We start from the raw sequence: 12,931 nt of genomic DNA, 5'->3' as shown, positions 1-12,931 counted from the left end.
TATTGAGTCGATTAAACCATTTTGAACCAGAAACATCCCTTTCATTGAAACATTTACACTTTCTAGCTCCTGCAACATGGGCACGCAGCAGTGGTCCCACCGAACCATCTGTGGACAGTGCAACGCCTTCTTGGGGGAAATCGTTTGATGCACCAAGTGGCTGGGGGGAATCGAGTGAACCAGCGAAAGGTGGAGGATGGGGAAACTCCCATTCCCATTCTGTTAAGCCTGGTAATAGCCTATCCAAGTACACATGCCCTTTACATTCTGCCAATCCTGTGGTTTTCCCATGGAATTGGACTACTTTTAAACTGTTGCCATGTGTTAAAGATGTGACATTTGCACAAATAATTTTTGACTGAAATATTTGACTGAATATTTATTTTTTAGCACAGTTTCAATATTGGTATAAAATGAATTGGGTAGAGTAAGGAGCTCTTTTATGAAAACTTAAAGGAAAACTGTAACTTTAATTGCAACTAGTGTAAATCTAAGTATAATGTTCTTGATTATTTGTTGCATTAACGGGAACAAGGTGGAACACTTCCACTGTGTAATTTGTGCTAATTTTCACATACATTCTCTTCAGGTTCAAAGTCTATGCAAGAGGGCTGGGGTGATGAAAGCTCAAATGCATCCCGTCACTCCAGCTGGGAGGAAGAGGATGGTGGTGGTGGTGTTGGTGTTTGGGGAAATCGGGGATCCCAAAGCAACACATACAACTCTGGCGGCTGGGGGCAAGGCCAGGGGGCCAGGAGACTCAACACTAAGGTATGTTTAAGCTCTTCATAGCCAGATCTTTTGACCTCACCAAGACTAAAGGAAAACATTTGACTCCTAAGAAACACAAACCTTAACATTTCCAACCCTCTCTCCTTTGGTCTGTCCCCCAGAGCCCCCTTAAAGGTAACAGTGGGGACTCGTGGGCATCTCCTGTGACTCGGCAGTTCTCAAACATGGGCGTTACGGTAAGCTAGTCCTTGCCTCTGTGTTGATTTGCTCTTGTGTGATGCTGCAGAGCTGTATAAATATGCTGATTGTTTATGTCAGGATGAAGACTCCAGTATGGGTCACGATAGACATGACAGGAGAGGAATGAATGACGGTGAGATGCGGAGAGGCGGCAGGACTGGGGGAGCTTTCCGCTCACAGACTTCCAAAGAGATGCCATGTGGGGAGACCGGACCTTACCTGGACAAGGTACTGAGACTCTTCCAACGCCATCTTCACTGAAGGAGAAAGAAAATTGTATTTAAAATTGTAATTTAACAACAGAGATAATAACGCATGACATAAATGCATAAACCCTCTTGAGAAGGAAGACCAACTGAACTTGTTCCAGGCCTAAGTGACCCTCGAGCAACTTGAGGTTTTGATATCAAATTTGACCCCATTTATTTTCTTAGTGTATGCCACTGGTCTTATTTTTGATGTATTTATTTATTTTAGTCCACATATTGTAAATGATTCATCCATGCATACATACCTAATCTTTAAACAAAATGTCTTAACTTGCTCTTCCCGTGATAAGTTCACTCGTCGTCTATGATGTATCTGCAGTGCTACTCACTTTTCACAAGACAATAACAAATGGCAAAATTATTATTATTTTTTTGTCTAATTTGACAAGCAGTTTCAGTTGGAAATGCGTCATAATACGTAAATCCATTTTAGCTTCTGTTTTTTTTATATGGACTAAGGCTGCATCTGAAATTGCATACTTGAGTAGGTACCTATTTTGAATATGTAATTACTACACATCCGATAAAAAAAAGTTTGTTCTATATTGTTTTAATGTGTGTTATCTGGATGTACTACACTGTCATATGACCTACTAGCATCAGTTGCCATTCATAACTCCTCTCCCGTGGCCTCATGGGATTCAGAATCTCACCTGTCGTATTAGGTGAGTGTACTTTTTGCCTACTCTTTTATGAGTACTGTGAATTCATGCTACTCGTCCAAAATGTTTTTAATCTACTGTATAGTAGGGAAGTATGCGATTTCAAATGCAGCCTACCTTTGTTTAGGGTGCCATTTGGGACAAGGCCTAAGTACCTTTCTCAAGGGTACAATGGGTCCATGGGTAGATTTTCACAGACTTGAAAAAAACTTCTAAATCCCTAATCTTGATCTCTTCTTTGCTGTTGTTTTGAAGGTCGGGGGTCATAATATGTATGGCAGTGGTGGGATTCCTCCAATGAGAGGGATGCATCAGGCTGGTGTGCACCCCTTAAACCCTTCCCCCGGGATACGAGCACAAGTGCCTCCCCAGTTCCTGCCACCTCAGGTCAGTTTGTGTTTTTGGTTTTAGCACTGTGATAAATGGATGTTTATTATTAGCTCACAGTTCCTCCATGTTTCGGCAGGTTCCTGGGCCGATGCTGAAGCCAATGGCGCCCCCTGGTGGGGGGATGTTCCCTCCACAACTCTCCCCCCAGCAAATCGCCATGCTCAGTGGCATTCATCCACACATGCAGCAGTTCCAGCTGGTAGGTATCACATTTTGGCCCTGCAAAATAACATGTTTAATAAGCGTTATTTTAACGTTTTATATGCGTTCCTTGTCCCAGGCCTGTCAGCTTATTCTGCAACAACAACAACAACAGCAACAGCAGCAGTTTCTGAATCAGAGGAAGTTTCCTCCTCCTGTAAGACAACAGCACGACCCGCAGCAGGTACCGCGTTACCGCTCACCCAGATATTAGCACAGCGCCCCCTGCTGAATTATTCAAAGAACTGCACAGCGCCCTGTACTGACTCAACCCTATAAAGCCTGCTGGATCATATTTGAAACACAAATGTCTAAGGCCTCTAAATTAACATGATCAAAACTTTGCTGAAAAACTACATGCCTTCTGTCGTCTGATTGATAGTTTAGACTTGTTTAGCAAGTTAAAGGCTTTTAGTATAATTGTGCAAACGTCCACCTTCAGTTCGTGTTCATTGCTGTGAAAGCTGCACTGATTTTTAACAAGTACACGTAAGGTTAGCTTTTATATTGTTAGTAATATTTCAGGATGCACTCACTGAACTGAAGCAACTCAGGTTTACTAGATTGTCCAGATATAATTTTTTAGCAGATATAGAATGATGACTGATATTAATATGCATTTTTTGCTAGTAGTCTGTTATACTGTTATAAAGATTTAATTGATGTAAATTGCATTCATCACTATTACATAGTGGTGCAACGGATCATCATTGATCCGTGATCCGTTCGGATCAATATCTTCGGTTCGGCACACACGTGATCCGCGGATTGATTTATGGAAAAAAAAAAGAAAGTCGTGCGCATGTTCAGTCCACACACAGCGTGGTCATGGCGAGCGGAGCAACGGAGGAGCTTGAACGCCCCGCGTCATTTAAATCCCCTGTATGGGAGCATTTTGGCTTCCCTGTCAAATATAATGATGAAGGAAAGAGGGTAGTGGATAAAACCGTGACGGTGTGTAGGCACTGTGGTACAAGAAAGCCATATGACAGTAGGGCTGTCAACGAATATTATAAATTTGAATATATATTCGAATAGTTTTAAAAAAACAATATCGAAGGTGAAAATTAATATTTGAATGTGGAAAAACACCCGCGGTAGCAGAGGCGTGGCTGTCTGCTTTGCGTGTGGGTGCGCTGCCTGAGGGATCAGGGACAGGTCATTTTATTTAACGTTAAACAGAAACATTACTAAAGTGTAGGCTACTGTACTGACTGAATAGATATTGCATGATCATTGCATGGTTAGATACAGAATTTTTATGCACTGTCTGCAGGCTTCCACTAGTTTGATTATTTACCGTTTCATGTCAAGGAAAAGTTCCATGTTTACCACAGCACAGCTCGCTCGGAGCGTTCAATGTCGGTTCTATATACTGTAAAACTTCAATTAATGTTAATAATATTTGTTTCAATCACTGAATGAAGCCTGCTATATTTGGGACAAGAGTCGCGACCTTAAATTGCTTGGACAAAACTCTTGATCAGCACTCAACATTTGCTTGTTGTTCATTTAAACCGTTATGAACTGCAGAGAGTGTGGCGCCTCATTCGCACCGCAAGATCTCCAGACGCACGTAAACGCGTCTTTACATTGACTTAACATTGAAATCACTCGCGCCAGACGCTCTATTCGCGTTTGGTGTGAACGCAGCATGGGTGAGGGCAAGAGAGAGAGAGAGGTCTGCGGTTTTGGCCATTAGTTGATTTACTTATTTTTGTGTAGGTAATACGTTGTCAAATATGTTTAAACTTAAATAAACTACCTATACAAGTAGTTATGTCTCTTTGTATTAATTTGTCCTGTTATTGACGTAATGCGCGTTATTGACAAAATGCGCAACCAGATGTTCGAATAGTTCGAATATATGTGTTTTTTTAGAGGGAATATTTTTGAGCATGTTTTAGAGCCCTATATGACAGTGGAAACACATCAAGCATTGGTCCATTATGTTGCACTTTAAGTTGTTTTTCATTAATTATGTTAAAAAGAAGATATTATGCCTTGTGCACTTTAAGTTGATTTTATATTTTTTATTTTAAGAATTTAAAAGTGTTAATAAACAAAAAAAATTTTTTTTTTGCTGATCCGAAAAATGATCCGATCCGTGATTCTGATCCGAGAAACGATACGAACCGTGAGTTTTTTGATCCGTTGCACCCCTATTATTACATCTTAATTTTTGTCCATATAAATATCAGCAACTGCACCAAATTGCTAGCCTGGCTAACGTCAGACCACTTTCTCTTTGAGACGTGGTCTGGAAACCACATGTACATTTTCTCGTATTTGAGGCGTGGTTTACGAATGCCCAGAGCCGTTTATTGGGCGCTACGAATGTCTATCAAATGTGCCTGTACGCAGCTCATAGCCAATCATTTCAATTATACCAGATGACGTATGTAGAGCGACAGATATTCAACGAAGAAGACGACGATGGGTCAGATTTATGTGTACACCAGAGAGTCCTGCACGGGTCAGATTTTGTAAATCCGCACCCGACCCGTTTTCCAACAGCAGCACAAATAAAAATCTGCACCGACCCGCTTAAAATAGAACCGACACCCGACCCGCACCCGAAATAAAATCAGTTTAGACTATCACATTATAGACACACTTACAAACATTTTTATTGCCAGGTCATACAGAAGTTATTACACGACCATTATAGCCGAAGCTGTCAAAAGGCCGATACATGAAGAACATGGCTAACGTTACCACACAAATCGAACAGACGCGGCTACACCACTATATGCCACACAATTTCGTCTAGCCTACATCTGACAATTTTGGGTTCAAACACACCCTGCACACCACACATACTAACAGTGTTAAATATGAAAAATACCGTTCGATAGAGCTGCTTTGTTACCAGTTATCTGCGTGCTTCCTCAGGGATGAAGTTCCACATTTGCGGCTATCCAACACGAAAATGTTTGCAGCAAAGCCTTTCACAATATTTTCTTCAGATAACTCCAAATTTCTCCCACACACTAGACTTGATTTTTGATGACGTATTGTCGACAACTTTACAATCTCCACTAGCTATTCTTTTCTTCAACTCCTCAGCATCCCTCTTGACGACTGCAAGCAGAACGCGCGCGCGCGGTTGTGATGCATTTTTAAAAGTGGAAGTAGCCTTGGTAACGTTATAGATCCTGGGAGGGCGTGGCGCGTCGGCACAAATAAACTGATGTGGATTTTAAATTATTTTATCAACTTGAAATACAGGCATATTTTTGTAGATGTGTTCCTAAAAATATGCATATATTTTTACGTCTGTCATGTTGGATCCATAGATAAACAAACTGCTTCGGTGTGTCGCATATACTTCGTCATCGTCTTCCTGCTCCCTCCCCATTCTGTGATTGGTTCCCTATTTCAGGGGAAAAATTAGTCCATGGTGTCCAGACTACCTTGCAGCGTGAATAAAATCGCGCTGCTCAAGGCAGTATGGGGAAACCCAGGCTACCAAATTGCATGTTTTTGCTCAGTTTGGGCCTAACAAATTTTAATAATTTTTTTTCCCCCTTTATAAAATATCTAAAATCTCTTGGAGATGGATTCACTTGAGAAGCAACATTGCATTAGATATTCAGACCTGTTTTCATAGTTTGTGTCTTTAATACGAGTGTATTTGTCTTCCTGCGCAGGCAGATTTGTACATCTATTTTATGTATAATCAAGTCTGCCAGTGCATTAAGACAAAATAACTGTATATTGAAAATGGAAAAAGTATATAAAGTTTTAATACCATAGTGTTGCTTGCAAAAATAAATGATTTTTGTTTTAAGGATTTTTAGATATCTGAACTGGAATGCAAGACAAAAATAAATGCTCATTAAGAAAATATAGGGATTGCACATTGTTTTCATGCTAAGTCTCTTTCACTAAGGTGCATTTTCTTCATAGTTGGCGCGGATCATGGCTATCCTACAGCAGCAGCAGGGGGTCGGAGGGCCCAAACTCTCGCCGTCCCCCATGGGAGGACACATCCCCAAACACCCAGACGCACACCTCCATCACCTGGGCATGAACGCTCACAAGCAGCCTGATGTGCAGATGCATTCGGCCATGGGAGGATCTGAGCTGCACAGCAAAGCTCCAGCTGCGTTCACGGGTGAGGACCAGTCAGACTTCTTTAACTGGAAAGTGTGTTTTATAGGAATGTCCTGCTTTAAATGAGATTATAATGGTTTCAATCCTTCCCTCATGTCATTTTGACCCGGAATGTTTTTGTGAAATATTTTTTTTAATTTAGTGTTCATCAGAGGTGTCCAAGACCCCATGACTTTTGTCACACTTGAACCACAAAAACACGCACAAAAAAGTTAATGAATTTGAGGAGTTTTGTGGTTGAAATAAAAAAAAAGGAACAAATCCTTCCCTTGCGGGTCAATTTGACCCCCTTATATGAATGAATGGAATGTGAGGAATGCTTTAGTACACATAGAAAAACCTAAAAATGCTCAAATTTCAAAATAAAATGCTAAAACTTTACCAAAAAACTATTTTATAATGTCTACATGTGTATCTGAATGCATACTAAAGAGAAACTGACTTAAGGACCCAGTGGACCAGCTCATATGCTCCATTTAGAGCTTTACGGCCATCTTGTGGCTAGAGTCATGAAATATCATGTTATCAGACAAGACACCCAATATAAGATATTTTGAACTGAATTAAAAGGTTTAGGCATGAAATTGTGAGTTATTTTGAATTTAAGATGAAAGAATGTGAGGAATGTGCTTCTAAATTACTATTTATTTATTTATTTATTTATTTATTATTTATTTATGAAATCTAGTAATTTAAAGGTAAATAAAATAAAAAATAACAAAAAATCTCCAAACAAATCGCATTCAAAAATTGAAAAAGTATTATCAAAATGAAATAAAATAAGCTCTCTGGACAAAATAAAAATTAAATATAATTTTAGGGCTTTGGGTCATTAAGACCAACGAGGGGAGGATTTGTTACAAAATGCGAGGTTGAGAAATTTCGTAAGTAAATTTTCATCTGCCTGTGTCAGGTTTTGCGAGCGGATCTGATCTGGACTCTATGATGAGTTCTCCTGCTGGATTGAAGGATGGTGGTGGGACTCAGTCTCGATTTAAGTGGATGATGGATGGGAACAGTCTGACGCCCTCCCCACCGGAGCAAACACTACACAACGGTACAATACTACATACACATATGCACTGAATGTAGAGCCCTGTGATTCGCTCTTAAACGGAATAGCGGAATCCAATCATACATATAGAGTTTTCTGAATGTCACAGAATTCTGCATGAACAATTCAAGCGCTGTGCACTTGTTCACCTGTCGATCTGGATCAGCTCTTCACTACAACCCGCCAAAATAAACGCTCGGTTTAACTTTAAAGAAGTGATGACAGACGTTTTACTGTTGTACAGTACAGTGCACTTCTCAGAGTGAATAGGGTGTTCGCAGATCCATAAAAAGTTTAAAATGTCTCAAAATCCTTAAAGTAAAAATAAGTCCTTGTCTTAAATCCACTTTTTAAAGGACTTAAAAATGCAACCAAACTGACACAGTATTAAAGATTTTCGCTCGTTGCTTTTTGAAATCGTAAAATTATATTTTTATTTAATATTTTCTTCAATTAAAAACTTATTGAAAATGGTATTTAAAAAAAGTATTAAATTTGAAGCGCTGATACCTACAAATACCCTGGTAATAATAAACAGTAATACAGTTTAATAGAATTTTTTTTTTATTTTATTTTTTTATGGAATATTAGTCAATATCGTCCATGTTTTAGTTTATAAACCTCTGTTGAATGTGCACTGCTTGGTTTGAATTATTAAAATTTTATTTGACTTGTAAAGCGATTAATGGAATTGTTAGTTTTTACTATAGTTTTGAAGAATTAAAACGGAATGCAGAATAAATTAAAACGGAACTCACAGAATTTGTGGGAAATAAGCTGATGTCACGGGCCCCTGTAAATGTGTGTTAAATCAGTGTGTGTGTGTTCAGGGCCGGTGAAGCTGCCCGGCAGCGGCTCGTTCTCTCAGTTTGACGTGTTGGGCGGCGGCTGGCACAGAAGCACAGCTGGGAAAATGGACACGCCTCCTGCAAACCCCACCTGGCCTCCAGGTAACACTCTTTATTACTGACTCCCCTGCTTTGAATCAGTCAAATTACTTCGGCTGTCTTGACTTTGCTCACCCTAACATCGGATTTATAGGCATTTCTACACTACTGTTCAAAACTGATTTTTTAAACAGTTTTTTTTTAAAAGAAGTGTCTTCTGCTCACCAAGGCTCAGTTTATTTGATGAAAAATACAGTAAAAACAGTGAAATATTATTGACGTATTATTGAAATATTATTGACGAACAGCAAACCGCTTGACGTTTACAAACCCCTGGGAACTGGTTTCAGTCTGAATAGTATAGTACTATAGTATATAGTACTATTTTTTGTACGACTGGCTTGACAGGAGTTATTCAGTTAAAATCGCCATTTTAAAAGAGCCTGTCTCAGATGCAATGGTCTTTTCCCATTATAAAAATGTAATAGTCCACAAGAGTCAGTCAGTCGCAAATGTCTAGTTGGGTTGATGTAGCAAGGACATCTTCATAAACTGTTTATCGTCTGTGTCATCATTGCATTCAGCTCAGCTTGATGTCTGATATTATATGAAAGGGTTGTCACAGGTCTTTGAAAAGCCTTAAATTTGATGTTAAAGACCCTGCAGATCACATGTATTTACTGTCTGTCTCAGAGTTTCAGCCGGGCGTCCCGTGGAAGGGCGTCCAGAGCCCTGAGCCCGAGCCTGACCCCTACATGACCCCTGCGGGAATGATGGGATCCGCCGTGCTCGCTGACACCGAACATCATCTGCTGCAAGACAACACAGGTGCTGAGTCAGAGAGGGTTCGCCTTAAACTGGCCTCATCTTCAGACGCGCACTCATGTGCCGTTTTACATGAGTGTTGTATTTACCATGTTTGAGCAGATCTGTGATTAAGATCCATATTAAGTGTTTTGATTCAAATGTACCAGATAGACTAGAGATTGACCAGCACCAACTGTATGTTTGGCTTTTCTCTCAAAAATATGAAGGATTTCTGATTTATTGAAGCATCACATAATAAAGCACTCTGCCAGGTTTCCCACACTAATGAAAAACTTGGAATTTGGTATAAAGTTTAATTTAAAAATGTTTTTCAAATGTTTAAATACAGAATTTTTATTATTATGTAACTTAAAATTCTATATAAAATATATATTTTATATAGTTTAAAAAATAGTATTATTTTTTATATACTGTATATAATTTGCCCTGTAAGGCCTAACATGAAATAATAGTTTCATATATTCAGAGGCCCAATGCTGATATTTATATAGACAAAAGGATGAAAATCTGATGCTTGTGAGATAAATCAATGTGTTCTTTATAACAGTATAGCAGATGATTACATAAAATGCCTACATTATAAATATCAATATCTGCCAATAATGTCTTAGTAAGATGATATTTATATGCTTAGTTTTATGATCAAAGCTCTGTAGTTTTAACGTCCCCCTGTAGTCAATAATTTATCCCTTAACTCTTTGATCACCAAAATAACATATTTAAAGGTTTTTTTTCCTTGAAAAAAGTTTATTCATGTCTTAAAATATCTTGAATGTAACTCTACACCCATGCCTCATTTAGTATACGTGGTTTTATGAATATGCAAATGAGCCCGGCCTCCACTCACTCGCAGCAGCTCAGAGATCCACTCGTCGACGATCACACGTTGATCACATTTGGTTCACTGCAGTTTTAAGGAGAAAATACTCAGCAATGGTGTTGACTTATGAATTTACACATGGTTTGACTTAAAGTATATATATATATATATATATATATATATATATATATATAAAAAAAAAAAACATATACATATAAACAACATTAAAAGCTTGATTTTCACCACAGGGGGACTTTAAAACATATAATGCAGTGCAATTCAATATTGATTGAGAGCGGAACTAATACACCTTCCTCAAAAGCCTGATGATCATAATTTAGACTCAATAATTTAGTGAATTTTCTATAAAATGATGTCTGGATAATCAAGTAAACAAAATTTCCTTCAGTCCTGTTAAAAGTTATAAATAAATAAAAGTTATTCTAATGTTAAGTTGATAAAAATCAGTGTAGATTTCACAGCAAAGAGACACAAGCTGAAAGTGGACGTTTGTACAATCACACTAAAAGACCTTTTAATATATATTTTAGATGTTGATCATGTAGAGGCCTTATAAATGTGACTTGCTGTGCCTAAATAAGTCTGACTCTGTGTGTTCCAGGGTCAAACTCTCTGAGCACCTGTATGCCTTCACCCGGTGCCTGGCCGTACAGTGCCTCAGAAACGCCCCTCTCTGCACACGGGACAGGTAACGCCTCAAAACCATCCCAACTATGTTTATTAAAGTCCCCCTGTGGTCCCCCCAACTAAGTCCCCCTGTGGTGAAAATCAAGTTTCTTAATATTGTTTATATTTCTATGTGGTGTTTTTTAATATGCTTTAAGACCAACCATGTGTAAATTCATAAGTCAACACCATTGCTGTGTATTTTCTCCTTAAAACGGCAGTGAACCAAAAACACGGTTTGAAATCGCTGGTGTTTCTGATGTCACAAACTACCTAGTAACCAATCAGATCAACGTGTGATCGTCAACGAGTGGATCTCTGAGCTGGTGCGAGTGAGTGGAGGCGGGGCTCATTTGCATATTCATAGAACCGCGTATACTAAATGAGGCGATGGTGTAGAGTTACATTCAAGATATTTTAAGACATGAAGAATTTATTTAAAGGAAAAAAACGATTTTGGTGATCAAAGATGAGTTTTAAAGGTGCATTGTGTAATATTTAGGAGGATCTGTTGACAGATGTTGCAATATCATATGCATAACTATGTTTTCAGTGGTGTGTAAAGGCCACTATATTCTAGATGCACTAAAAATTACACAGTGCACCTTTAAAGGTGCTGTATGTAAGTTTTTCACTCTACTACAGCATAAAAATAATATGTTTGCAGAAATTAAGGAAACATGCTAAGTTCACATACTCGTTTCTCTGAAAAACACTTCTACAGCCAGTTATTTTACTTCGAAATGTGCGTTTCCAGGCTGGAATGTGTGTTATTGTTTTGGTCTGTGATACTGCACGTTGCCAATTTGCCAATATTCATTGTCCATTGCGGTCGTTCCTGTTGCGTGCGCTCAAACTGTCAAACCGTGTGAGCGCCGTCCAGTCTGAGGAGCAGGAGGCGTGAGAAACGGCGATCTCCGATATTTTGAATTCGACTGCAGTACCTATTTCGACCACTAGTTGTCATTCTTACAGACTGCACCTTTAAGGCATGAAATTATTGACTACAGGGGGACTTTAAGCCTTTTGAATTGCTAAGACAGCTGGTAATATTTCAATAACGTTTCCAGCTAAATACTCCGAGATGAAGTCCAGTTGGCCACCGGAGCCCATTGGACACGGCAAGTCGTGGCGGTCCAATCGGAGCGCTTCTCACCTGCCCCGTCCCCCCCCGGGCCTCAGCAGTCAGAAGCAGGCGTGGTCGGGGGAGGGGCCTCGGATGCCCCGGGCCTGGGGAGGCGGAGCCAGCGGCCCAGACTCGCCCTTTAAATCAGGTACTGCAGACACACACAATCATCATACGCGAGCAACGGACCCGCGTGAAGCTCAACCTGTTCATGTTCATCGTGTTCTTCAGAGTGGAGCGACGGTGGAGCGTCGGCGGGAAAATCATGGCTGTTACTGAGGAACCTCACGCCACAGGTACAGCGGAGTTTATTCGGTCAAAAATACAGCGGAAACTGGGAAATATTATCGCAATGTCAAACAGCTGTTCTCTATGTGAATGTGTTAAACTCATAGACTGTAAACAAAATATGGACGTAGTGTGTGTGACGTCACCGTAGTGTTTCTGAAGAGCATTTTTGGGCGGAGCCGGCCGTCGCCATCTTGACAGCGTCACTCCCGGATAAACGAAAATGGGCAAAGATGTGGATTAGCTGAGGTGACGTGACGCTAACAGACAGCAGACAAACGGCTAGTAGTGACTCAGCGGCAATCCACCTGTCACTCAAGTGGCCACGCCTTTAATTATGCAGAACTTTAAGGCTTACTATAATTTAAACGGATGAGTTATAAAAAAATTCACCCCCTCACAGTTGTCGTGAAGGGTAAAATTAGCTATATTCACCTTATTCTGCGCCCGTTCTATTTCCCATGATTCATAGCGGTTTCAAATGACTAAACGGTTTTCTACTTCCGGTTGAAGTGTTTGTTTACATAGAATGTTAGTACTAGCGTAAAGGCTACGGTGATCGTTTGTAGTTATTAAAAGTAGTAGATAGGGCCGTAGTACTAGTAACGAGACCGTTTTTCTATGGTCT

The 12,931-nt window shown here is 39.6% G+C and overlaps 1 protein-coding gene across 3 annotated transcripts in view; it reads left to right on the top strand.

The window, feature by feature from the left end:
* Window positions 1-12,931, top strand: part of tnrc6bb.1 (trinucleotide repeat containing adaptor 6Bb.1) — a 28,622-nt gene that overhangs the window by 10,453 nt on the left and 5,238 nt on the right. For 2 of the 3 annotated variants that reach the window (XR_013822220.1, XM_079880599.1), the window contains exons 6-19: window positions 67-231; window positions 590-771; window positions 894-968; window positions 1,051-1,200; window positions 2,159-2,290; window positions 2,370-2,492; window positions 2,574-2,678; window positions 6,407-6,614; window positions 7,527-7,670; window positions 8,498-8,617; window positions 9,248-9,382; window positions 10,825-10,911; window positions 11,960-12,163; window positions 12,247-12,311. Coding sequence is in view for 2 of the 3 variants with exons in the window: in XM_079880599.1 (XP_079736725.1) it covers window positions 67-231; window positions 590-771; window positions 894-968; window positions 1,051-1,200; window positions 2,159-2,290; window positions 2,370-2,492; window positions 2,574-2,678; window positions 6,407-6,614; window positions 7,527-7,670; window positions 8,498-8,617; window positions 9,248-9,382; window positions 10,825-10,911; window positions 11,960-12,163; window positions 12,247-12,311 (1,895 nt within the window). In the remaining variant the exon portion in view is untranslated. The remainder of the gene's footprint in view (window positions 1-66; window positions 232-589; window positions 772-893; window positions 969-1,050; window positions 1,201-2,158; window positions 2,291-2,369; window positions 2,493-2,573; window positions 2,679-6,406; window positions 6,615-7,526; window positions 7,671-8,497; window positions 8,618-9,247; window positions 9,383-10,824; window positions 10,912-11,959; window positions 12,164-12,246; window positions 12,312-12,931) is intronic. The other variant, XM_079880600.1, reaches the window with a different exon arrangement.

The sequence above is a fragment of the Squalius cephalus genome, assembly GCF_949319135.1.
Source record: "Squalius cephalus genome assembly, chromosome: 1".
Taxonomy (NCBI): domain Eukaryota; kingdom Metazoa; phylum Chordata; class Actinopteri; order Cypriniformes; family Leuciscidae; genus Squalius; species Squalius cephalus.
The sequence above is the reverse complement of the archived record's forward strand: the minus strand, read 5'-3'. Positions and strand labels throughout refer to the sequence as shown.